A 27,699-nucleotide genomic window follows, 5' to 3' on the forward strand; every position below is an offset into this window, starting at 1 on the left:
TCCAGAGTGTCAAACTGTAATATATTTAGCATAAAATAAACATATTATTAATAAAAAGAATTCTTACTTTGTTGCCCGTATAAACTTGCCCCAAACTGAGACAGCTGACCTGATGTTGATGGTGATGCCAGCATCTAAAATGTAAGAAGAATAAGAGGTTATTAAAGACAAAGATATTGTGCTATCTTGCTCTGGAAGTTGACACCACCATGTTACGCCAAGAAAACCAAAACAACTGCAAATTCGTTCAGAGTCATGAAAAATTTTAGAAACTCCCCAAAATATCTGCACAGTAACACCTGTAGCAGTATATTACACATCAATAAAAATGTATTACTTTACCTGTAGAAACACAGATTTTACTTGCAATAAAGACCACAGAAGATCTAAAATCTTTCAGGTTTTCTACCTATGCATCCAGAAGACCCATCATTACAGAAAAAAGAAATACTCATTTACTTAAATCAGAGCTCTTTTTCCTCTGCAAAACATGCCTCATACAACCAGATCCTTTCCTGCTCAACAAAGGAGAGATTCATATCGTCATTCACAATATGATTGGCTAGGTAGCAGCAGGTATATATGAACAGATATGAACTTCAGGTTAGACTCTAATGTTAAAATTATAGTATATTACCCTAAGAGCTGGCTTCATGCTTGTACACAGGTAAGAACAGGACCTATAAATGTCAGAAGCAACATTTCCTGCTCTACCACGCCCACTTTAGAGAAATCACGTATTACCAAGAAAGAAGGCAACTAATGTAGGCACTTGACATCAGATTTCCAGCAGTTGTTCTAAGAGGACAAGAATAAACTGTTCTCCATGCTTCCAAAGAAATGTAAAGTATTATTAATTTTGAGAAACAAAAAAAACCCTTTGTAATCTTAAGGGAAGTTAAATACTGGAACATCCATCCTTGCTTTTGCTGATTAGCTGTTCACCAACACTAGGTATAGCTGACTGTCCCCCTGTAGCACTAAATTACTAGCTGACCTAATCCCTCTGTCCACAACAGAACATGCCACTTCCATTTAGTAACACATGGGCAAAGAACTGCTTGTTTAGTGAATTAGTCTGGACTTGGACTAAATTTCAGGATGGTTTCAAGGAAAGAAATGTCTGGATTCTTAGACATAAGGCAACTTCTAGAGTTTCCAGCTTGAGAGTAAAGAATTCAAATCAAAATAACTTTCATGTGATAAACCTCAAATTGCTTTGTTGACATCATCTAGGCAGATGTAAAATTCAAACAAACCTTATAAACCAAATCTCCTAGCTGTCTATACTGGGGCCAAATCCAGATGGTAGAAATGAGAAAGAAGACAGGCATGGTAAGTCACTATGTATCAAAAGTAGCATTCATATCTGTAAGTCACAAAGTATTTATGGGGTTTTTTTGCATATATACAGAAGATATGATAAAAGAAATTACAGCAGGCAATCACCGTAGACCATCACAAAATATATCAGAACCTAACTCAGCATACATTTTACACATACTGAGAACAAAGTGCAGCTATTTGACAGTAAGCAACTACAGGAACAAACATGCACACATACAAAGAGGTTTGAAATAGCAAGACAAGTAAGATCTTTCTCAGTGAAGAACTCACTGTGAACAAAAACCCACTTTGAGTAACACCCAGTGGCTTCAGCTCAGCACTCATGTAACCAGGTTCACAGGCCATATCTGCATCAGCAAGTGATGCAGACGGAGGGAAATCAAGTGATGCAGACGGAGGGAAATAAAACATTTGTAAAAAAAAAAAAAAAGTTGGTTCTGGGGGCCTACCAGCTGCTATATGCTTTCCTAAACTAAACGCCATGGACTAGATGTCCATTAGTGAGTGGTACATGTCTGGTGCAGTGCTGCAGCATCTCTTCCAACCTGTTTTCATTCAGAAGGAATAAAATTCACTCACACTAATATTGCTCTGCAACACAAACCAGAGCATGCTGAAGTAGGGACACTTGGGAGACAAGATTTCAAAAGCACACTTTCCCTACCACCCCAAGCTAACAAATTGATGTTCACTAAACGCTGATAAAACAAGCTGACACAGTAGTTTTTAAGAAAGGAAAGACAAAGTGAAATGATGAGGTTAAAAAAACAACATTCAAGTTTGACAAGTTGGAAAATCCTAGCATGTATTTGAAGGTGTGAAAAATTGTTATTCTATGGGAAAAAATGAGAGGCTGAAAGTCATAAGACACCTTCTGAGACACTGATAAAGGCACACAAGTTCAAAAATGAAAGTCAACACACCAGACACTGAGCTAGAAACATGAGTCAAAAAGTACTACCAGCTTTGGGACAGATAAGCAAAACAGTTAAGCCAAAAAGCAATATCCCATAAGCACAGCTGCTCAGGGAATTAAAAAATTGCTGTGGTGGCATATGATGTAATAAGCAGAAGATGGTACAGACCTCAGCATAAAGTCTTTCATTTATAATGTTAACTTGGGGTAAAAAACCCCAATAATTAGAAAACCCCTAAGAGGCAACAGATTACTTTAAAGAGAGAAAAAAGAATCCCACCTCTTGCACAATGAGTCCTACTTGATTTTTAAAATCCAATTAAAAGCAGTAGCAAAGAATATTTATATTGAACACTGCTTATTAGAAAAAGGATCTTCTTTTGAAACATTGCAAAGTAGGTCACATCTATTGTGCCACTTACTTTTACATGAAAAGTTAATTGCAAAATGACTTGTAGAGAAACCTTTATAGAAAATCATAATAAAGGCCAAGTGTTGAATTCAGTAAGTCTGATAATTTAATGTTGTAACATATTTGGAACATCAAAGATAACAAGCCTCAAGAAATAAATCAATAAAAAATCCTGTGGATCTGTTCCAGGCAGATTAAATGCAGCATTTCTCAAATCTTATGGACCAGGAATATGCTGCACAGATATCTCATTTCATCTCTACTTTATTAAACATCTTTTTCAGTCATATCTAAGTAACGATCAGTTTAAAATTGTCTTGGTTTTTTATTATTTACGTACAATTTAGACCAGCAACAAAAATTAAATTCAGCAAAACCTTAACCTCTGTTACCAGAACCTTGACTTGCATTCAAAGCCTCTGAGTCACTATAATAGTCTACTCAAGCTTGGTCCAGCAAAGATAATGAAGATTCAAGATGAATGGTATTAGTAGTACTAAAAACATTTCTTCTGGCATTTTGCAATCATTATTTCATCTGACTGGGCTACTTGCTACACAACACAATATATAACAACTCTCTAAGTGCATACTTGCAACTGTGACTGGAAGTCACTTGAATTTCTTTTTGTCTACAACAGCCAAAAGTCATAACCTTAATAAAAACCAAAACAGACTAAGCCTTAAGGTAACTAAAGCCTCTTCCAGTTGCTAAGACCTATTAAGTTTTACCCAATTATGTTACAATCTTAGGGAAAAACCACTCAGAATTAAAGTTGCAACTACCTAAATCAATTTGTCAGTGGTTAACAGCCACAAAACCCAGCATGGGATTTCTGCTTCTATTCCAAAGTTGGATCACTAAACTAGGCAGATTTTTTTTTCTATTAGCTTTCCCAATGTTGTTTTTACAAGACAGAGGAGGCCTATGACTTGCCTCTCCCATGTGACAGGGGGACTACTTAGCAAAAAAGACCTTGTGTAACATGAAGGCTGCACTTTATTTTGCCAGGATACAGGAAAGACCAACACTCAGTACTGGCAAGGCTGAAAGACTGAGTTCATGACACTCACGACATGGACATCATTTTACTCACAAGTCTCAAACAGTGCACAATTTTGATTGTGGAAGTTTATGCATCTAAACTCAAACCAACTGATGATCCAAGCAGATCAATTATGCCCAATTTTGCTGAACTGGTCCACACCAAGAACCAGTAAGCTGCAAGGGCCTCTCAGACAATTCCCAATCCCTAGTGCTGAGAGATTTTTCTGTAACTGCTTTCATTACTCTTGATCAGTTTACTGCAGTAAATTCATTTGAGATTGTCAACAGATCTAAAAAAACACAGCACCAAGAAATGCTTAAATTTACCAGAACTGTGAAGACAACACTGCACTTTACAACCCTCTTAGGAGGGTGCAGAACACAGGAGCAGAGGGGTGGTGGGAGGAGGCCCTGCAGCAGCACTGGCTGAATGGGCTCCTGCCTCTCCATGCCCTGCAGCATCCTGCTGCCCCTAAGCAAAGCCCCAGCTCAGCCTGGAGACAGCTGCCTGCCACCATCACTGCCATGGTAGTACATGTCAGCAGGGTGGCACCGAGAAAACTTGGTAAAGCAATTCTGTGAAGGCTGCTACAGTACGTAGTTACAGCCCAAAGCTACCTTCTTAAACATGAAGCAAAAATATATTGATTTAGCACTACAAAGTCAACTCCTAGAAGCAAAATGTGTTAGAATAAGCAAGTCTGTGAGAAGTATCTGGCCTGATAAATTATGGGATTCTCACAGATGCAAACATCAGCATAATTTTGTATTTACACTACTTTATTTCTGGTATCTGCCATCTGTGCTGCACTATTTAACAACAACATCTGACCCACAGCCTCAAAAGAAGAAAGTGTTATCGTTATACTGATGTAAAAATCAGTAGTAAAACAAGTCAACTAACAACAGATAAAAATACTAGACTCTGGCAGTTTTTTAGTAGTGTTATTAGTCTTCCTCTTTATGCCACCTTCTAATACAGTACTCAACAGTCCCATATTACAAGGAAGTATTTCCAAATCTCAGTATCATAAACCAATGAAAACCTTGTACACATATATAAATACAGGTTATTATCTGCCAGTGAAAATTATTACTATTGTAAATATTTTATGAAATATAAACTCAAATACAATACTGTAAAATGAAATTTAAAAATGAAATGAAAAAATAAATGTAAAATAAATGAAATTTTATTCAGTCTTTCATATTTCATAATATTTCTGGTTGGTTGTGATCTCCTGCCTCCAGCAGCACTTGGAGAGCACAAGGAGGTAGGACCACACTTCTGATGGCAGCAATATCTCAAGATCGTAGAGGCAAGATGTTGCTTTTGAATGACAATGACATTATTACTGTGAGGTTAACATGGCTACCCAAGTAAAAACAAATTCTCCCTGTGCAGAGACATTGTCTGATAGCACAGTTTATCAATGAGCCAAATGACTACTGAAAGCTCATTGAAAGATGCTATAAAAAATGCCAAAGCAATTGAGAAGTAGGACAACAAAGCAAATATTTAACGCGAATTAAATAACCAGCTGCATACAAAAAAACAAAACCAAAATGCCCACCACTGAGCTCATAAACCATCAATATAACAAAACAGCATGTTCAATGAACTCAGTTATTGGGTAAGAAACCATAACCTTCCTCTTCTAGAAAATGCACATGATTTTATGCATGGAATTAATCTAGTTAAAGGCATCACTTCAAAAGCTAGAGCTGACATATAAAAATTATTATACATTGTGAAGTGGAGATGCAGTAAAATAAAGCTTCTAGATGAAGCTAAGATGAAAAACAGGAAAGTACAGAACACCTACCACAGTCATTCAATTATTCTATAAAAAGCCTAAATACAAACAGAATCATAATGAAAATTATACTACAGTCATCAACAGTAAAATTAATTTCCTTGTGACATAATTCCAAATTGTAAAGGGATGTGAACTAACTTACATTTGGATATATATTTTTCACACATATTTGCACACTGTGTGAAATAGTATAAAAACACACTTTTGTCTCTAAGAAAAATTAGTTTATGATGTATTGTCTTATTTGATAAATCCATTCATGTACAAATTCATAGGTGACACAGTAAAGGGTACATTTTGTATTTGAAACTTTTTGTTCTTTCAGCATACTGTATAACTTTCTTAAGAAAATGCACAGTATAGGCAGAATGATGATAGGCTCTGAAAGGGAACTGCATTAAAACACAAAGCTCCTGCAATTGTTACTAATCTCATTCCCTGCCAATCCTTCCAACTATTTTGCGACTTTTGCCACTATCAATTGCATTGCAATTTTCATACATTTAAAGCTTGTTTGTTTCCATTAGGGGGTTTTGTTTGTTTGTTTTTGGTTTTTCCTTTTGTTCGTTGTTTGGCTGGTTTTTTTTTTAACATTATTGTGTACTCAGTAATATATGCAAGGAATGTTTAATCACTCTTCTGGAAGGTGAAAAGTAACTCTTGTTGCTTTGTAACTCACACTTCAAAGAGCAAAGCCTAAGTCACGTGTTTCACAAAGGAAGCAGGGCAAACCCTCACTATTCAGCCAAATCTACAAGGATGTTTACATGCAAAGTAATGTATGTGAAAATATTCATTTGCCATTTATAATTAAGACATTCATCTACTTCTGTCTCAAAATAAACTTAAGGGTTTTTTCTCCCTCCACAAATGGATCAAAACAATTCAGACATTTACAAGTTAGGTTAACGTACAGTATCTCTACTCAGCCAACCAGCATTAGTGTGAATGCTACAACTGCTCCTGACACAAGGGGGTTTCATGGGAATTGTTAAACACATACAACTCCATATGAAGCATCTGAAGTAAAATTATGACTAAGGCAAGAAAGATACCTTAGGAAACACGATACCATAGATTTCCTCAGAATCCTGAAATAATAGTATTAAAAAGTCAGCAATTCATCTGGATCAATGAGCTTCAGCAGCCTTAAAGTCAAAGTAGTCCAGAAAACTGACTAAACTCTTACACACTTAGTTTCCAAAACTTAGCAGGATTCTGGATCTCAATCATAATGGCAAGCTAAATTTTCAGGGTTTTCTCTCTTGTAAAAGTACCACCTCCTTATAAGGCCAAGTATTTCAAAACTCAGTAAAAGTAAAGGTTCCATAAATCAGTTTAATAGAATCACAATAAAAGGCCTTTGACCACCCTTTGTTGTATCAGCACCACTGACATCTGCCTTCGTGCGACTGTCTCATGACAGAGGGACCCCTGAATTTCATCCACCACAGACATGCTTCAGCTCAGGATGGAAGAAACCTCTGGAAAGCAGGCTCCCAGAATCAACAACCCATTTTTCTGTACACAATATCCGAATCTGGGGACATCCTAGTGCTAGGGAGTTACATAAACGCAGTGAGACAAATCTAATCTTCAAGCTAAATCTCACCTGCTACAATTAAAAACACAAAGCAGAAGTATTACTACTACCTCACTGCAAGCATTTTACTATCTGTTGAGCAACTGGAAAAGAAAATGAACAGTGAAGGTCTGGGCCAAGATTTGAAAAAAAATATTAATTGAAAAAATCTCCTAAGTTTTCCAATTGGATAGACCTTTATTAAAATGCGTGTGTGTCTACTGTCAGATTTATGGCTACAAAACAACAGAAGACGACCTTATCTTACACTCTCAAGTACACATTTTCACTGGGTTGGTCTAGACTGGTCAAACCTTGTGGAGCCCTTCTTACATTCTCATACATGAGAAATCAAAGAAGTTCAGACTGAATTGGTCCAATCTTTTCTCAAAGCTCATCTGCATTTTTGTTTTGTTCATTTAATAACTGTAGTTTCAGAAATACATGAGCACCATGAGTTACCAATTTCTACCACTATCTCTTTATTCAAATAAAAATACATGTATCCATGTCCTGAAAATTATTTTGCTGAGTGCACAGACAGCTCAATTAAGTTTGTGAAATTAGCAACAAGTAAGCTCTGCAATTGTTTTGTGGGTGCCCAGTGCATCATCTTATCAATTTATATTAAAAGGATCCCACCTGTTGCCAGCAAAAAGTTACACTATTTTCTTAACCTGTTCTTTGTTCTGTAAGTACTGTAAAACACCTAATTTATTTCCCAAAGGATTACTGACCTGCTTATAATGCACTGACCAAGTGCAGAAAGATTCACAGACAGAGCATTCATGCATATACTGTTTCTCTCCCCTACTTAGCTCAGCAAGCATGTGATGATTCAAGTCAAAGCAACTTATTCAGTAAAAAAAAAACCAAACCCTAAGATGGCTTGAACAAGATGTAATCTCATCTAAGGAACCATAATTGTGGGCCTAAAATAACTTATCCAATCAGTATCTGTATGATCTTGGAAGCACTTGTGCATGTGAGTAACAGGCAACTTTTCCATTTCAACTACCGTATTAGTCCTGTTTATTTACAACTGCTTTCTCTAGTGAAAGAATAGGTAAATTAAAAGAAAACTTTTATCTCTTAGCTACACTGAGGCTGAAATAAAAGTAACATGTCCAAAATTATTTGCTGCTAGTTCTTTCCCCATGTCAAAAATATTTGAAATTTAGGACAGGATTTAGCTTGACTTTACTGTAAAAATAAAGTGAGAAGTAAGTTTTGAAGTTTATACAAATATGCTTGCAGTAATAGCCTTTACTGTAAATTTTAGGAGGATTTCACCATTCCCTATGTTCCCCCATTCCTATACTCCCCAGCTTTGAGTATACATACACACAAGCAGCAACAGTTCCTTGGAATGCAGCAACTTTCATGATCCGAATCACTAAAACTTCAACAAAAAGAAAACTAAAACACCTAGCTATATCCAGTATAAGGGCAAATATTAAACAAGCTTTAGCCCTTGCTGAAAAACAGAATTTAGGGAGTCCATTCACAGAAGCTTCCACCAAAACCATTCTATTTCAGTTGGAAGAACTCTAGAAAATAAATGAAGCATAAATGAAGGACTCTGCATTCATATGTACATATCATACACTGGAGAGAAAAAAATTACATTTCAGTAATTTTTTATAGGTCAGTTGCAAAAGCCTGCAAACATTAATTGTATCTGTTTTCAGTAAAGACATAAATGGAGCTGAAAATGAAAAAGGAGGAATAACTCAAACGGGAGTAAATTTGCACCTTGTTTAGATAATATAAGAGTAATTTGCTTCTTTCCCTGATATTTCTCCTGCCTTTATTTTATTCCCATAGTAGATGTGAAGACAGAAAGATTCAAAGTGCTTCAAGATCTAGAATGCTGGAATTTTCCCCCCAGGTGTTCATAAAACTGGATCTAGGTTTTGAACATTAGTCTTTATTAGCTTACTTGGAAAAACTTCTGAGCAATTTTATTTTAGCCTGTCAATACAGAGTCAATATATTTATTTTACTTTCATATACAACAGTTTTAGCTGATTTCTAGTTGAAAGACTATTTGAAAACATGGTTATTTTCAAGAGGCAAAGGTTTACAAAGCTGCACAAGAAGTTGGATACTAAGAGAATGTAACAACCTTTTCAACTCTCCTTATCTACTGTGAGCCAAGTGAAAGAGCAAATGGAACATGTAATACACAGTATGCATTTAGCTATACCTGAGTGATCAAAGGTGTACAGTCAATATTACTGCCATAAATTTATTTTTATAAACTTATAAAAAAAGTCAGAATAGCATGTAACAGTTTAAAATTTCCTAAGCATAAACGCAGAAAGTTGTAATGGTCAACAGTTAAGCTACAGGACTCAGGGAACCTTAAAATAATTTAGAAATAAAATTTTAAAAAGCTTTTGCAAATCCACTCTTTTATTTCCTGTTGGAATGACATCACTCTTCTGCCAACTACAGGCTTCTATGCCCCATTATGGCCACTTCTCCCACAGGCCTTCAAGATCTGTCATTTGTCATTCCTGGTGTATGGAACACCCACCTTCCTCCTCTTGAAGTGCCATTCTAAGATCCACTTCTGCAACTCTACCTACAGAAAAAGTAGGCAACTAAAACATTCATTCACTGTGTCAACAATGTGCCAAGTCATCAGCTTTCACTGTGTATGCTGTGCAGCATAGCATTTATCTCACTATCTTTCTTACTACACCATAATGATTTTACCCTCAGTGCATCAAATCTAAAAGTAGGGATTTAATGTACCAAAATCACTTTGGAGAAATTCTATTGTTTTTGAGTGCTAGCTGCACCTCTCGGTGACCACAGAAAGGATGCATATCCCACATCATTAATATGCCACTGTGCCTATCTGCATCTGTGGTACATGTACATGTGTAATCAATATAAAGAGAAAAGAGCAGCCCATTTAGTTTTGTTTACACTGTACTAAATTTTAATCCTTTGCTGGCTCTTATCAATTTATGAAACTGAATTGGAAAGCTGCATTTATGCTTTTTTTTTTGTTTCATTTTGTCTGAAAAGGCCTTCTACTCTCTAAACCTATTTCCTCCTCTTTGAAAATCTAAATTAAAATTCAGCTAAGAGTCTGTAGGAAATGCTTCTGTTGACACAGGCCAAGGTCTATCAAGACTATGTTCACAACTGCTATTAACCATATTTCTAGACAGTCGTGGAAGCAGACTTGAAGCATTTTCACCTTTTTAAAAATTTGAATGGAATTGTTGTTTTTTTCTAATTAGGAAGAATGTGTTGCCTACACATATCAAATACAAGCCTGCCATGAGATTATATTACTGACCTGCAGGTGAAATGAACTTCAAGTCACACTTCCAAGTCCTCCATGTATTTCTTCATGCCACTCCATGTAAAAGTGACATACTTTACTGCCTAATATATTTATCTTTGGTAAGAAGCAGCAGAGCTTCAGTAATGTCAGTGCAGTTCTAACATACAATTCATCATTAATAAGGGGAAAAAATGTTTAGGAATTGCTAGTTTTGTAACTGTGTGGCATTCCAAATAGGAGAAATACCTGTAACTTAGATTACTTCAGCAAACAAATTGCACAAAGCATTTTCATCAGAAACTAAAAATGGCTGAAGATGTAAAACGCAAAACCACAACAAAAAACCTGAAGACCCTGCACAGTAGCAAAGATGTAATCAATAACTCAATTTAAGTTACAAACACAATGCTTCAAGATGAAAAAAAAAAAACCAAAACAAAACAACACTGGCAAGCATATGGCTGAAGTTTACATGAATAAATTCACTGAAATTAAAGCACCTGCCACTGGAAATGTACAGCTTAAAGCTAAATGAAGACCTTCCTCACATACATTTCACATATTGAAACTATCTCAGTACTGATAGGAGAAAAAATAGGCTTATTCAACTTACATCTTTTTCTGACCGATGTGGGAACATCGATGATTGGCTGTAGTACATGTTCTCATCATGGTAGTCACCATCAACCCCCTCTACAAACTTCTTCCTTGAAGCACCAAACATGCTGTTTGTCACCTAAATAAGAAGAAGATGTATTATACACCATATATTATTTGGTTTGTTACATAGTTGGTATATATTTTAAATATATATCTATAGAAGGATGGTTAAAACCCATTTCTAAATATCTGAAAATTCCTCTTAAAAACACTTTTCATATATTGCCAGTATAATGGAGCTTTCAAGAGGGATTTTCATGTGACAAACTCATATTCCAGAAACAACTGGGGTGGGGAAAGGAGACATATTTTCATTTTTTGGAAGAGTGTTGTTACGCTTATTTTACACTCAAGCTTACTTAAAATTACAACATGTCAAAAACTAAAAGAGCAAACTTCCCTAGTTTTTCTCTCCTCAGGTAAACATTCACCCTAAAAGGAAATAATTAAGAATATTCTTTAGAACTCGGTGACCTTAAAAGAAATAACAAAAATAAAAGAGAGAAGAAAAAAAGAAAGATCGGTGAAATCTTCCATATCTCATCGCCAGAACTTGGAAAACCAGCTTTCAACTTGACCCCACTCAGATCCATGATAAGTAAGAGAAGATGAGCTTAACCACACTCAACAACCTCATCACAGATTGGCAAAGTTACTGCAGGCAGCCCACAAAAACCCACTAGATTTTATTTCACCCTTACTCCCAGAATCGCGCATGCACATAGTGCTGCTAAGTCAGGAAATGGAAGCCAGAGAAAACAGCAGCCACACAGCTGGTCACAGAACCTCAATTTATTATAAAATTCAATCCTGCAGCAAGGCCACACAATGTCACTAAAGCATCTTCTGCACAGTGTGTACTTCTCTACCTTTCATTTGATCACCTGACTAGGAAGCTCTGGCCCAGTACAGCGTGCGCTAACCAAGCCCTGCTTTAACCACCCAGGTTAATGTTCAAACCAGCCTAGTGGCACATACAGGTCAGCACAGAGCAACTTCCCAGTTTCTTGTACCATATGGGGAGACTGGAGAGACTGCAATCCAACAGGGTGATAATCAACCCTGAGCTACTGCCCTACAGAACTTATCTTCACAAGGATCTTTATAATCTCGAAAGGTAAGGAAGCTAAGGTAAAGCTCGCTTATGAAATGCTCTGAACCTTAAAATTTACTATCTTCACTATAGCATTAGATAAACTTAAAAAACACAGGATTTCAAACTGATTTTTTTTTTACAAAAAAAACAGTCAGTCTGCATTACCTTAGGCTCAGGCTTGAAACTGAAATTTCAAAATATTTATTTTGGTTGGCTTCAAGAAGAGTTACTTTCAGCCAGAAATCCTCTTGACAGAAATCCCTGCTGACACAAAATTACTGTGATATTCCTCACAGTATGGCTTATTCAAATTTCACCTTTACTGATGAAGATTTCCAAGCAGTATTTAAATAACATGGCTGTTCCTAGACTGGTAACAATTAAACCCCATGGTTTCAAAGTCGTAGTACTTTTGATTAACAGTAGTCAACACCTGGGATGCATTTAATACAGCTATACTCCACGGAATGATCTCAAAACATTTGGCTAAACAAGAGTCTACTGCACTACTCCTACAAGAGGATTTCAGATATTCAGACTACTGATATTCCAGAACAAATGTAAAATCTGTTACAAATATGTGAAGGATGGCATGTAAAGGTACTATATACCTTCCCCAGATTAAACTTGTCTTTTATGTTTTTTACAAAACATGTGCAAATATAAGGTCCCCACGTGCTAGAATGCAATCAGCTGACTTTCACACTTATAGTGAAGCTTTCATTACACTGTAAGCATATCCCACTGTGTTAATCCCGTTACAATGCAATTATCACCTACCAGATGGGATGGAGCATTTAACAGGCTAAGGGGATTATCTTGTCCTTTGCTCTGCCTGAGTAAAGTGCAGAGAGATGAGCAGTTGCCTTTAACTGCAGTAAAAAGGATAGTGAAATGCTTTGGCAAAGCTATCTTCAGCAATAGAGAAGAGAAGCTGGAGTCTCCCCCAACTACTGCTCTTGAGAAGCAGAAAAGCAGCTTTACACAAGTTCCAAAGAATTCTTTGGTACTCCTTTAACATTACCTGGGATAAGTAAAGGATTATTTTTTTGCCACATAACCTTCTCTTGTGATACATCATCAGAATAACAACTGAATTGTGATAGAAAGCAAGTCCCTGATGCATATGTGGTACTGTACTAATGTAATAAGAAACCCTGAGCTACAATACAGGAGCTATATAAGGGGGAAAAACTATTGTCTTTGACCCAGCAGATTTTGATCTTATTTCTTCAAAGGTTTACACGTGGCTGGCTACGTATGTACTGTAAAGATCTCTAAGCCAGTGGGTCAGACCTCTCAAAATATATGGCTATAGCTGCTCCAAGAAAGTATGTCCAAATGTAGTCTTTCTACTGAAAAGTTGAAAGATATTTTAAATTCCCCACTAAATTCAAACTTTCTAAAATATTATTTTCTATACTGAAAATCATAAATGACAGCGGCCCAAAAAACTAATCAAGACTATTCCCTGAAGACTGATGAAGTACAGTGATGTTAATATGGAGTCTGACAAGGGCATGGTTATAAAGAAAGAAAATGAAGAAAACTTCTAATAATTAGATAAATATTCATTTTTTATTGGAAATCCATATTTCTACATGACACCTAACAGAACTGTGCTGATGAACTCCAGAGAAAACACAGCAGGCTGCAGCTGTAGGGGAAGAGGGGAAGGCTGAGGAGCCTGCAGTGCTCCTGTCTGCTACCCAGCTGTATCACTGCACCCAAGTACCCTGAAGACCTTTGAAGACTTTTTGCCGACACTTGCTCACAACAGCATTTTTGTATGTGATTTTGTGTTGCTCAAAGCTGCCAAGCGAAGCAGTCGCATGCAGTGTTCAAGCTGTCCAAACTCCCACTGAGGGAAGTGGTACAGGCAGTGGAAGGCATTCTGGCAACCACCTAAAGGATTCACGTTAGGCACCCCTAACATGATTCCACTGCACTAGAAAGAGCTGTCTCCTGTTCTTAGGGTGAACCACAGCACAGATCAACAACAGAGAAATGTGGTGGTACAATTCACACCACTATCCAGCCCTGTCACAAAACTAACAGCACAGTAACACGAGGCAAGCTGCTAAAAACCAGTAACAGAAAGAGCAGGACCTGGGATTAGAGACTTAAACTGCAGCTGCTGTAGCCAGGTTGCTTACTTTGTGCTCATTCTGAAGCTAAAACCAGCAGCCAATTTACCTACTCCCCAGTAGTCACTGGTGACGGTGACTGGCAGACTTCTGAATCAGAGCACTTGTCCCCATGCAGACTTTTATATTACAGCAGGTTTATGCAATGACAGTGTCATACCGTTGCCAGGTTAGCAGCAGGCACCTTCCAATCCATGTTAACTTATTCCAGGATTCACTAACACGCTCATTAGTCACTCATAATACAAGCATATGCACAGATACTGGAAAAACACTGTTGTGGTACTCTTTGTAAGAAGGTGTGAGAATAACTGGGTCTGTGCCAAATGCAGACAGATCTGCAGATGAAACTTAGTTGCTTATTTCCTAGGACAAGAAGCCACTGAGAAACCTCATACACAGACTGACAGATTGCTGCCCAATCAGCTATGAAAGTAAATACAGCAGAGTTCATGAAGCCCTTACAAATAGATCTTAAACCCTTTGGAAATGAACAGTGACCTGAGGTTTTTGACGTTCAGGTACAGGGTCTAAATTGGTGAGGTGAAGAGAGGTAGAAATCAGCCCTTATATTTCAGTTCCTCTTTCATATATATCCATATACACACGCCAACACAATCTCACAGAAGTGGTATGCCAACTGCATGACAATTTTATTACACACAGAATTCTTGTCTCTCAGACTAATGTCATGCTTCCCCTCTCCTAATCCTCTAAGTACTCTTTCTTTTCTACTGCGGGAACTCAGTTCTCCGTGGCACAAGACACACTAGCAATGTAACCATTCATTAAAAATGTAAAAATGGTGCACTTAGGTCAATTCATTCTTTAGCATAATGTTGCAAAAGTACTTACAACTCCCACTGGTAGTCCCATGCAAAATATTATTAGAAAATATTCAAGGTGACAGAGGAAAGAAAGGGAAGGAGCTACATATTAGGATGGAGTTAAGAGAACTAACCTAATACATGGCCACAAACCACATTGTCCACTTCTGATGAAGTGAACACATGTGCTTCTTTCAAAGCATGAGCTGCACCTGGCTCAGGGCAACCCTTGGTATCAACAGAGGCTGGGGGATGAACAGATCGAGACCAGCCCTGCCAAAAGGACTTCGGTGTGTTGGTGAATGAGAGGCTGGACATGTGCCAGCAGTGTGCACTCAACGACCAGAACACCAACTGGATCTTGGCTATCCAAAGCAGTGTGGCCAGCAGGGTGAGGGAGGGGACTCTGTCCCTCTGCTCTGCTCTGGTGAGACCTCACCTGGAGAGCTACATCCACCTCTGGGGTTCCCAGCATGGGAAGGACATCACCCTAATAGAATGAATCCACAGGGGCCACCAAGATGATTGAGGGGATGGAGCACCTCTCCTGTGAGGAAAGGCAGAGAGAAATGAGATTATTTAGCCTGGAAAAGAGAATTTTTGAGGGTACTTTAATTGTGGCCTTCCAGTACCTGAAGGGAGCCTACACAAAATATGGATCATGTACTGACAGGACAAGAAGGAAATTATTTTAAACTGACAGCAAGTAGGTTTAGGTTAATGTTAGGAAGAAATTCCTTACTGTGAGGGTAATGAGGCACTGGCACAGGCTGCCCAGAGAAGTTGCAGATGCGCCATCCCCAGTTTTCAGGCTGGATGGGGCTGTGAGCAACCTGGTCTAATGGAAAGTATCTCTGCCATGGCAGGGGTCTGGAAACAGATAATCTTTAAGGCCCTTTCCAGTCTAGGCCATTCTATGATTCTATGTTTAGAACTCACAACTTCAAGCTAATGTTCATCAAGCAAAATGCAGTCAGAAACCTGGTAAGACTTTTAAATTCTTCTGTGGAACATTTCCTAACAACAGGAGAACTAGAAGCACTGTACAAATCTTATGAACTTGAAGGATCTAATAACCAGTTTGCTGTGGTCATTGACCTTTATACTTCAACTGAGAAAATAACCCAAAACAACAATCAGTAGTTATTTTAAAGAACATATAAAGAGAAATATTTTAAATTGGGAGGAATACTGCAGTATAGCATAATTCAGCACACAAAAATGTCTCACCAATAACTGAGAAATATCTTAGTGAAACTGAATTTTTATGAAAAACTACTAAAAATTTTGTCTTAAGCTGCAAGAAAATCCTAAAAATTTACTTATAAAGCAGTTCTATGATTGTGTATTGATGTTAGTTTAACATCCTGAAGCAAATTATTAAAAAATGAAAACTAATTATATTTTTTGTTTTGCCATATTACTATAGGCAGTACCTAAGGAGTGCTCACTCATGCCATTAACATAGCCAAATCTAAACTAAGATGATACTATAAAATCTCACAGGAGAATGAATACTTTTAATTTTCCATAGAGTAAAAAAACCAACATTGAATTACAACTGACGAAACTCATCATCTTTGTGAGATTAAAACTATACACAGTAATACAAGTTGGAAAAAAAAAGATAAACCCTTTTAGGAATTCTAGCAGTATCTTCCCTTTCCTTCCTCTCCAGTGACTACAGTGTTTGTCAACAGGCACACTATCATTACATGGAAGCAATTAAAAGTTGTAATCTCAGTTTGATGTTACAGAGCTTCTACCCAATTATCTACTATTGCTGCTGATGTTGCTGCCTAGGTATTAATAAACAAAGACAATAATTTACTGTATTTCTTGTCTGTCACAAATCACTGTTTTCACAGAAGATGACATACCTACACATGGGAAGGATCTACAAAAGTGACCCTTAATGAGCCTTTTAGTGAGAAATAAGAGACTCTCAAAATGTCTATCAAAAATCACATGAAACACAAAATGATCGTGCAATTTAAGTCAAAATACAGAATCTGGAATTCCATCAGTTGGTTTGCTAGCATAAATTAAATTTATAGTAAAAATTACTACAGTTTATGGTCCTATTTCTCGCCAAAGAGAATTCCTATTTAACCTGAAGTGGAACTGATATACAATAGAATATTTATTACCAAGTTGCTAAATGCAAAAAATCTTTCAAATCTCAAACCTTTACCGATAAGTTAAAGCTATTAAAAAAAATATATGAAAAGTACACTAGAAATAGATTTCATTTTCTACAAAAAAGACTAAACAAAACCAGAAGCTGAGATCCTTTGTTTTCTCATTTCATAATCGCAGTTTGTCCACTTCTTCAAGGTGAATAAGAACCTCTACCAGAACACTGTATGATTATGCTATGATAACAAACAACAACTTTGTAGTACCAAAACAACATCATCATGGCAAACAGAGTATTTCACTGTATTTCCCTTTGTGTTAAAAAGGTTTTTTTTTCTTTGATTAGCTTAATACTGGCACAGTTAAAAGACATTGTATTCTTACCCATTGTAAAAATACAACAGTATAATAGGTATTTTGTTCATGTTTTGTTTCTGTGTGACTCTGCCTTGGCAGGGGGTTGGTCTAGATGGTTTCTAAAGCGTCTTCCAACCCTAATGATTCCGTGATCTTTAACAACTGGCTTCATATTTTTTTAAGTTATGTCAGTCTTCAAGTTTCAATCTCTAACATAGAAGACTAAAAGACAATCACAACATGAGAGAGAAATCTGTCAAAAAACTTTTAAGTCGGATAGGTTTTAGAATAAACCCCAGGTACTTGTCACATGATAAATCGATTGTTTTCCAAATTCACACAGCACTGTAGAAAACAAAAGCAATTACAGACTTACACAGGTCAAGTCTGAGTAGTTGTAGATACAAATGATATCCTTAAAACACTGCATAGTCTTTCCTCCCAAAAAGTAACTATGACAGACAAGATGCTCAGCAACCTAAATGCAGGAACTCCAAACAAATATTTTGAGCATCAAAAAAATAAAGGACATACAGTTATGATTTTAGACTACCCTCCACTCATATTCTCAGGAGCAATCATCTACAAGGTGAAGTTTTACAAGTATTCTATGAAGCATAATAATGCTTTCAAAAGCTACACTAAAACTGTGAATCTATGCTGCATACAAACTATATCCAAGAAATGGCAGTCCCTAACATCAAAGAAGCCACAGAAATTCTCCTGAATAAGATCAACATGCTAACTGTTGTTAATCATCTTTAACTCTTACAAAATAAACATTTTAAAACACTCCTGAAATAGCACAGGAGGAATAGGAATAAGAATAAATCAACATTGAAATTACTAAAGCTGAACTGGAAAATTTTGAGTATAAGAAACTCCATTTTGTCTTGTAACATGGTTGACACCATGTCCATCCTGGGAAAAAGTCTTGCAGGTTCTCCTCCTGGTACAGACACAACACTTGAAATATATTAGCAACCAACAGTAGTTTGGGATATGACTTCTCTTTAAGCTGGATGCCTTTTATGGGTTTGATCAATGAGTTATACTCATAGGGAAAATAATCTTCTGATACACCATTCAAATGAAATCCAAACACATACAAACACATACACTTCTGCAAATCTGTTGCTGCCTTTCTTGTATTTTCAAATACAAGAAAGTCAGCAACAGATTTGCAGAAGTGACAAGGGCAAACAAACTCGCACTCCATCTAGAGCAGTTTGGGGAGAAATCAGGATGATGCCACATGCATTCCACCTTAGTCAATGATATGACCTGAGAAGGAGGAATGTGTCTCCTCTGCAAACATGGCAATGAAATCACAAGTCCTGACTACTGCACACATCTGCACACCCACACACACACACTGTGTGTAATACAGCATGTGTGTGGGTAACACACTGTAAAATACACAGCTGTATTTTCTTGACAATATTCCTTAAACCATGGCCTTGACCATTGGGAACAATGACTACTTGTCTGATATTATTATAAAAATAAACCTGTCCTATAAAAACTGGTACTTGGTTAATGTAGGAATGGGTGAATCTTAGGAGAAATTCAGCTGTGAAGTCTGTAAATAAATAAGCAGAAAACATCAAAATTCCATTTCAGAAAGATAATGAAATGTCATCAAATACCCTCATAATAAACTTATTACTGCAGTGACACTTCTCCTGGCTCCTCAGAAATTTATTTCGTGAGTCCCTCTCAACCACTACATCTCAGCCATAATAAAAAACTGACATTGGCAGGTATCAGAATGGCACCTTCCTACCTTCTTTTGCTTGATAACCTTTGACTCATCCCATTATGTAATTCAGAAACACAGTGGTTGAAAACTACTTGCAGTTTAAACTAAAAATTGATTTTGTAATTGAAAAATATTGCAGTTTGCCATATGAGCTGCATTAGTGCTTCTAAGTATTTCACTGTTGACACAAGAAGTTTAGTTCTTTTTCAGTAATTTTCCTTTTGTAACAAATCAGAATAAGATAACCTCTTATTCAGTAAGTTCATCTATTTGAATTTTATTTCCAGTTTCATACCCGGACTTGCCTTTTTTGTTGCTTTGTGGCACATTCTTTTAAAAAAGAAATGAAAAGACAATTCACCCAATTAGAAATTCTAGATCTACTCAGATACCCTCTGGAGACCTCCTTAATAGAGCATATACAATCATCTAAAGCCCAGCTTTAGAAGATCAGAAAATCCCTAATATATTAAGTTCTTCAGATACAACAAAATCCTACCATTTCCTCCAGGCCCCAGAGAAAGAAGTTGGAATGTGGCATTTTCTTAAAACACTGTGATCCTCAGAGCAAACTGATAAACATGCAACTTCTGTGTTCAGCAAAATTCTGTTGCAGACAACTGTGCATATGGCCAAACTCACATGATGCATGTGCAGTCTGAAAGCTGAAAGGGTAAGGTAACTAGAGAAATCAACCCATAAAGTAAAATTACACTAGGCACACGCACATTGTTCTGAATTACTTACAAATGTGACAGATTCTATAAATTTCTCATGGAAGCAAAAAAGGAAATTGTGACCAAAGCCAATAGTTCAAAGAAGTTTGCACTTCCTACTCTAAAAACTCCTTTCTGTATGAAGTAAGTCATAGAACTGGTTATAAGTAACTTCAGCTGAAAATTCAGAGGGATGCCAGATGAGGCAAAGAATATAGAGGGAGTAAGAAGCTTGTGTCTCAAAAACTTTGTTCCATCTTGTACTGGCAACAGAAAATGGGATTTTAACAAGGATATACCATCTGACCTCAGAGTAGTGGTCCTCTCTTCAGGTAAGTACTCCCCCTCTGCTAGAATGCACTGAAACAGGGCAGTTGTTCAATACATGTTTTGTGACATGTGTAGGGGCACGTAGCAGAGCAAAGATTCTTAAAGGACATAAATGCACTGCTGTGAAGGGAGCTAAGCAGGTTAAGTGATAATCAGACAGGCCATAAGCCAAGTTTGGAATTCTAGCATCTTAACTCACTGAATCCCCAGACAGGTCAAATATGTTCAAAAATACAAAGAAATACAGTACGACTTCTGATAAAAAGCTCAGAACAGTTCTGGGAGAAGAAAAACACTTTTAAGACTTTTTTCCTCATCACTGGTATGTAACAGTCATCACGTATTAAAAAAAAAAAGACTTTTTAATAGCCATTATAACAAGTTAACTAAGTAAGATTAAGTACTTTGGACTCCAGCTTCACAGTTAAGAGAGCTGCAGTGCTGAAGTATTTTTTCTCTATCAACTGCTACAGCTTGGATATCAGCATGACACACTTTGCCACCTAAGATGTTTGGTATCGTTCACAGCTGCTCAAAAATATTTTCCACAAACAACAGACAACTCAGACTATGCACAAATGGATCAACACAGCTTAAACTGGAAAACAAACCAGACCTTCATCTACTCCAAGCCAGCACTATAGTCTGACTTCTGAAGCAGAGGTAACTGCTTCCAGTATCAAAGAAATGATACAAAGGTTCCACTATAAGGAGCAGCTCAAAAACCTTTTATGTTGATGAATCCGCTAAGAAGCTATCAAAACAAAAGAAAACCCCTGGTGGATTAACACGCAAACATTTACGCTGAAATCAGAATCTGCTAAATCAGAAATTTTTACAAGGAAAGCTAGTGGCGAGGAAAGAGGAAACAACACTCTCAGATTTTAGGGAGGCTGTATCCCTTCAAGGGATCAAAAGTGAAAATGGCCTGCATCAAGGACACTGTCAGGGCAGGAGGTGGTAGCACAGGGATGGGAGTGGATGAGCTGGAAATATGAAGGTCAGCTGTGCCTCACAGGCAAGGGAAGATGGTTACAAGGACAGGGTTGATATGCTTGTCAGTGAGCAAGTATTTTACCACACTACCATTACCACATGCCTGCTCTATTGCTGCAAAAGTGGTTTTTTCCCATTTCTCTTAACCTTGCTGTAGTCCCTTACAGGACACCTAAGTCAAGCTGACAGAGTTTCATCTGCAAAGTGCCTCCAGCTATCTCTATAGTCACTACCTTACATACAGTTCAAGCAATATTTAACACTTCCTACACACCCAAATCAGTTGAAACCAAAAATGCCCATTAATAAGCTTTCTAGATCTGTATTCCTACAAAATATTAAGTCTTAATAGACGATGAGTGTCACAATATCTATTAAGTATTCTGCATCTGTTCACTGGACACTGTTTTCTGTTGGTTAATTTACTGTTTAAAAACTTTTGCACTATGCATCAGACATGTGGATGAAACTTGTAAACCAAATGGAAAAAACAAACTCTGAAGTGTTAATTCAATATTGGTGCATAATCACACGATTTAGGTGTTTTCATCATGCCAAATCTTATTTATTGTATGAGAAGAATAAAGTATTAAAAATTAAAGAACAGGGCTCCTTTGACCCTTCTATTTGCTTTCAGCTGATACTTTCAGCCAGGAGGCTAGATTTCTGCATCTGTGCTTCAGCTAAAAGAGCAACCATTGCTCCAGCTGGGACATTTCCACAAAAATGTTCCTCTTTCCAGGAATACTGAAGTTATCTTCTTTTTTTTTTTTAGCACAGCACCAACCAGTTCCACTAACTTCTTATGACAGCTGCACTGCCTTCCTATTTCTTCCTGGACAGAGTCAAAACTTTCATGTTTGGTTAATCTAAAATACTGTATTTTAAATAAGCCCTGGTTTCCTGAGCATTTCCTGCAGTTAAGCAATGTACAGTGAGATGTGCAGCATAATTAATAGAGTAAGAACAGAATATTTTTTTCTTTCATTACTCTGATGGAGTTTGTTGGCATTAAATAAATCAGTACTACTACAGACCCATTTCTACTCCAGCTTCTGCCAAGGTGAGGGGTGGGGGAAGGTGTATTGTTGGTGGCTTTGGGTGTGGGAGGGCTTTTTGTACAGGGAGCACAAGGTAGATAAATCTTAACTGAATAAGAGAGCCGCTACTTTTTATCTTCTATCAGTACATTCATACATACAGTATTTAATGTAAGCTGCTAACCATTTCTTTGAAGCACCTCAAGAAAGAGGTAATAACAGTACTTTTAATTTAAGTTGAATTTTAAGAAATACAGGCCTCCCTTTGGCTTGGGCTTTTTTTTTTTTACCTCCTGGAGGTATTTTAAAAATAGAAATAGCTGAGAATATTTGTGGCCAAAAAATTTATTCTGCACACACAGCACATCAAACATCTTGTCTTACGTTAAAATACAACTGGAAAATTCAAAACATTAAGTATGTTTAATATACTGAATACTTGAAGGAAAAGAAGTATTTATGAGCTGCCACAACCTCCTGGCAGCATACTTGCCTCTCAGTGACTCTCCTTCTCCAGACTAATGTTATGGTCTGCAAAAGCAGAAACACTTCCCAGGAGCACAGACATGTTGAAGTTAAATTCATTATGGGTTTTTGGAGTGTCCTCCTAAAACATATGTACGAGTCTGTGACTCTTCAGGGCAAATGAAAAAATCCAAGTCAAAATTACAAACTTTTACCCTCTGGTTATTTATTTACTGTGCTTTTTATTAAATGAAACTCTTCAGATGCTTCCTAAATATTCCAGGGCCTGTTTCTTGTAACCTTCTGATTACACAGCCAGGCCATGTTGTGATTACAGCTACACCAGGTTCAGACATAAAATAAAGCATGACAAAACAACTTTGAATGTTTTCACATCATATCTGAGGTACAAGGCCAAACCAGTCTTAAAAAGAATTTGCTGATCTTTTAAAAAAGATAATGGAAAAGTACCGGAATTATTTAAGACTTTACATTTCTGAACCGCAATTCCTCATAACTTTTATTATTTGATACTACTCCACAGTGGAAAAGATAAATCATACATAGACTGAGCTCCCTACAACACTATCACAAATGCAATCAACAAGTAGAATTAAGGAAGTGGTAAACGCACCTATCGTGTCTTTCCACTGTATTAATCTTGCACGTGTTTAATTTCAACCTCTCCAATCACTCTGTTGTCCATTAAAGCTATCAAAAATTGAATCAGACAAGCTATGCACCCTCTCTATGCACACGGACTTTAGTCAGATTTCCATATTGCAAAAATCTGGCTTCATGCTGTAAACTTTGTTCAAATATCAGAAACTGAAATAACACACCAGTTTTAAATTAAAAGCAATTCTTCTTGGAATGGACAGACTTTACGCCACAACATTTTAAAACAGAGCTATCTCAAATTGGCAGTCTAACCTCAGACTGCAAATGTTGCTGAGACCTGGCCCAAGCCCCAGACATGGGATGGCCCCCTCCATCTCATACCTTCCTCACAGTTTCTGAGACAGCAGCTGTATACAGAGTTCCAAAACAGAACAGCAACATTTAGTGCCTCAACAGCCTGGTAAAACAACCAACAGGGCACTGCTTTCCATTATTCTGGTCTCATTCCCATTAAAAAAAGAAGAGTACTTTAACCGAAATTGTGACATCTCAATCTTCAGCTAATGTATACACTTTACTCAAGAGTTCCTAGTTCTGATTTCACAAAATTCAGAAGTTATCCAAGTTATCCTGACCAGCAGCATTACTTCACTTTCATCTAAACTAGCAATAGCAAAACACTCAAATGAATTTTCGTCTCAACATATTTTACCAGTATTGCAGATGGAGAAAGCAGAAGATTTAAATCACTACACCACGATCTGATGCCAAATTCTTTGAAGTATACTCAGAGTCAGCCAAGTCCTGAAAGAAGTTCTTGCTTCTTGAGTGATACAATCCCTTTCCTGCCCTCCCTGGCCTCCAAAATTTTGAAGCAGAATCTTAGAAGATTAAAAAAAAAAAATGTTCCAGATATAAATCTTAGTCAGGAAAGATAAAAACTAATTTCTTTACAATATTTTCAAAATCTAAATGAATACAGTAAAGTCATGAATATGTCTTTCTCTTAGCATCAGGCTGGCAAGAATATGGAGGGTGATACATTTCATCATGGACCTATATACCGGATAACTGGAGGCAGCTACATGTTGCATAAGTTTATAGTTATTCTTAATTTAAACAAAATACCACCCAGACACTGCAGCTCTCTTTAAGTGACTGAAGTGTACACTAACTAGCTCTCAAAAACTGCGAATGTCGAAAGCGTTTACAAATATTGAAGTATTCTTTGTGTTTGATCTCCTTCAATACTGTCATTATTTAAAAAATTGTTTATGTATCTCTGTGGTGTCATAAGTTTTTTCTGTTAAATATATTCCTTGCAGCTTTTGTTAACCCTTCCCTGCTTTTTAAAAGGGAACTTACCCAAATGCTTATTTGCTATGAAGAATAATGTTCCCAGAGGCAGCACAAATGAACAGCCTATAGAGCAAGCACAGTGCACAATCTGTAACTCCCCAAACCTAGCCACACACAAAAAAGTATGTTTTCCTAGCTCTGACCAGAATTTATCTTCAAACTAGTTCAGAAATGGCAATGTTATTAACGTATACAGGTAGCATAAAAGAGCCAAAAACATCTATTTCACATAGTGACTGGATATATATCACACATCAAAAGCTTTTTGCTGATTAATAAAAAAAAAAACCTTGACAAGACTATATCACCCACATCTAATTGAAATGCAGAAAAAGAAACAGTCACAAACACATCATTTTTTAAAAAGAATCTGAACTTAGACAGCTATCTAACAAATTGTAATGCACACAAACCAACTGCTTCCAATACTGGAGATTGCCGGAAAGGAGGATCTACTACTTCAAAAGTACTAACATGAATTATTTTACGCAACTGCAAAGAAAAGTCTAGATGATTCAATAAATTAAACACCTAACAAAAGCTTTAAAAGTAGAACAAGGAAAACCAGATATGCTACAGATAGCTGGTAGAATGCCATTCACTTAACTCTCAAAACATTTTTTGAGAATAAGGTTATTTAGGATACTTTAAAATTAGTTTAAAAGTGACAATAAATCAGTTACAGGGAAGGAGGAATACAAACACATAACCACCATCTACTACAGGCTGCAACTACAAAATTTTAATGATAAGCAAGCTTTTTGGATTTTGAGGTGACAGAGGGAAACCTTCTATACATTTAGTGGACAATTCTTACATTAAGAATATAATTTTTATACTAAGGCTTTCAATACAAAGATTTTGTGTTTCATAATGGAAGATTTACTACAGTGGGAATCATCACAGAGCACAATTTTCACAAGGCATAGTTTCACAGCAGTGAAGTCTACTGTCACAGTCCTGCTCCGGGCTGGCTCCTTAAGTTTTCAGCCAGCTGTGTTCTTGGCCCAGCTGTGCGGTTACAGCCATGGTTACACTATGCCATAGCAGGTGGGACAATGTAATAGCCACAGCCTCCATTTACAGTATCTTAACAGCCAAGAAACTGTATCAGAAGATCAAGGCAAGGACTCTGTTGTCCACATTCACTTTATCAAAAGGATGAATTTTTGTATGATGGAAAACACTATTAAGCAAGATTGTCTGTGATGGTAAAATTGAACTAGGGTGACCAATGAAGTTGCTATCCTAAGTTTTTCCATCATGCCGGCTCCACAAGGGCTGCTGCTGACAAGCTGCAAACACAAGTAGCAACTGAAGTACCACCGATTTACTTCTGGTAGGTTACACTGAATTTCACACAGGATTTGCTACAATACCCTGTCCAACCATCCCTACAGCAAGTACAGAAACGTCTGGGACAGGAGCAAGAGCACAGATGAGGGGAGCAACCACATGCATCACTCCATTTCTCCAGCACAGGGTGTCAGCCGGCACCCAGCACCTGGTTTATTTGCTCAACTGCCTTTTCACTGGGAAAAAATGACAACAAAGCCCTAATAAATCCACGGGTGCTGGAAGATCTTAACTATTGTCACCCTGTATGCTTCTCACATAACACCAAACATTAACCCCCAGTCTAAATTTTCAATTGAAAAGAACAAAATATTGACCAATGCCTGTTAAGTAATTATTCAAAAACACTAAAGGAAAGCAATCTGTCAGCAAGCCATGAAGAGCATACAGAGAAAAGATGCATGATCTGAAGAGCCTTTTTTTGTTAATAAAGATAAATTTGCTAAACTTTAGATTAAATGCTTAGATAGCTACTTTGGGCATGCATAGCCCTAGTTAAGCAGATAAAATTAAGGAGCTATAAATTTTCTTTTAAAAAGGACTTACATTTTTACTGTCTTTTAAAAAGTTTCTACATTTCAGGTTATTCATGAAAAATTAATTCCATGAAGACTTCCTCTATACTATGGCTTTGTGCACTCTGAAAGTATTCTCTGAATCCTTTGTGTATTCATTTCTCTGGGATTCCTGTGAAGTCTATAGTCAGATTAATTGACAAAAGACTGAAATGAAGAATTTTTTGTTTTCTAGAAAGTGCACCCTTGGTTAGTTCTAATTTTCTCCTTTTGTTATTGTTTTCCAGTTTAACAGCCTTCTTTCTTAAAATGTTGGTAAATTTCAGAGGAAAAATTATTTCAAATATCAATTATTTATAGTGATCCAACAAACAAGGAAGAAAAGCTGTGACTTAGCCTAGTTAGGAGAAAGACAGGAGCCCCTCTGGGAGCTTTGTGACTTTTAATACTTATCTGATCTTCTACTCTGTATTGATGTTTCTGAATTTCTTCTCATCAAGAGCAAAGTATGCATGTGGTTCTCTACAGCAATTTTCCAATCCCTTTACAAAAACATTACTAAATTTTATAAGTGGCCTTGCACTTTAACATAAAGTAGAACTTTACAGTTTGCTCCCTCTTCCAATACATGTTCATAGGGACAAACATATCTCTGAATCAGGGGCTCTGAAATACAACTTTCTCATTCCTGTTCAAATCAACAAAAGATTTAATACAAACAAAAATCTACATCTGAAAACGTTCTTACAAAAGCATCCCTCCGTTCTAAGACGTGTTCTAAAGTACCAACTTTTAAAGGAAGCAAAACATACACTCTTGGATAACAGGCTTCTGTAAAATTCCTTGGTATAAAAAATGCTAGATTGGAAATGAGAGAGAACA

The 27,699-nt window shown here is 36.9% G+C and overlaps 1 protein-coding gene across 1 annotated transcript in view; it reads right to left on the reverse strand.

The window, feature by feature from the left end:
- Positions 1 to 27,699, reverse strand: part of CNOT2 (CCR4-NOT transcription complex subunit 2) — an 85,733-nt gene that overhangs the window by 24,030 nt on the left and 34,004 nt on the right. The window contains exons 2-3 of the mRNA XM_030960798.1: positions 11,045 to 11,167; positions 68 to 134 (exon numbers count right to left, since the gene is read on the reverse strand). Coding sequence (XP_030816658.1) covers positions 68 to 134; positions 11,045 to 11,155 — 178 coding nt within the window. The 5' untranslated portion in view covers positions 11,156 to 11,167. The remainder of the gene's footprint in view (positions 1 to 67; positions 135 to 11,044; positions 11,168 to 27,699) is intronic.

This window comes from Camarhynchus parvulus, chromosome 1A (genome assembly GCF_901933205.1).
Source record: "Camarhynchus parvulus chromosome 1A, STF_HiC, whole genome shotgun sequence".
Classification (NCBI taxonomy): domain Eukaryota; kingdom Metazoa; phylum Chordata; class Aves; order Passeriformes; family Thraupidae; genus Camarhynchus; species Camarhynchus parvulus.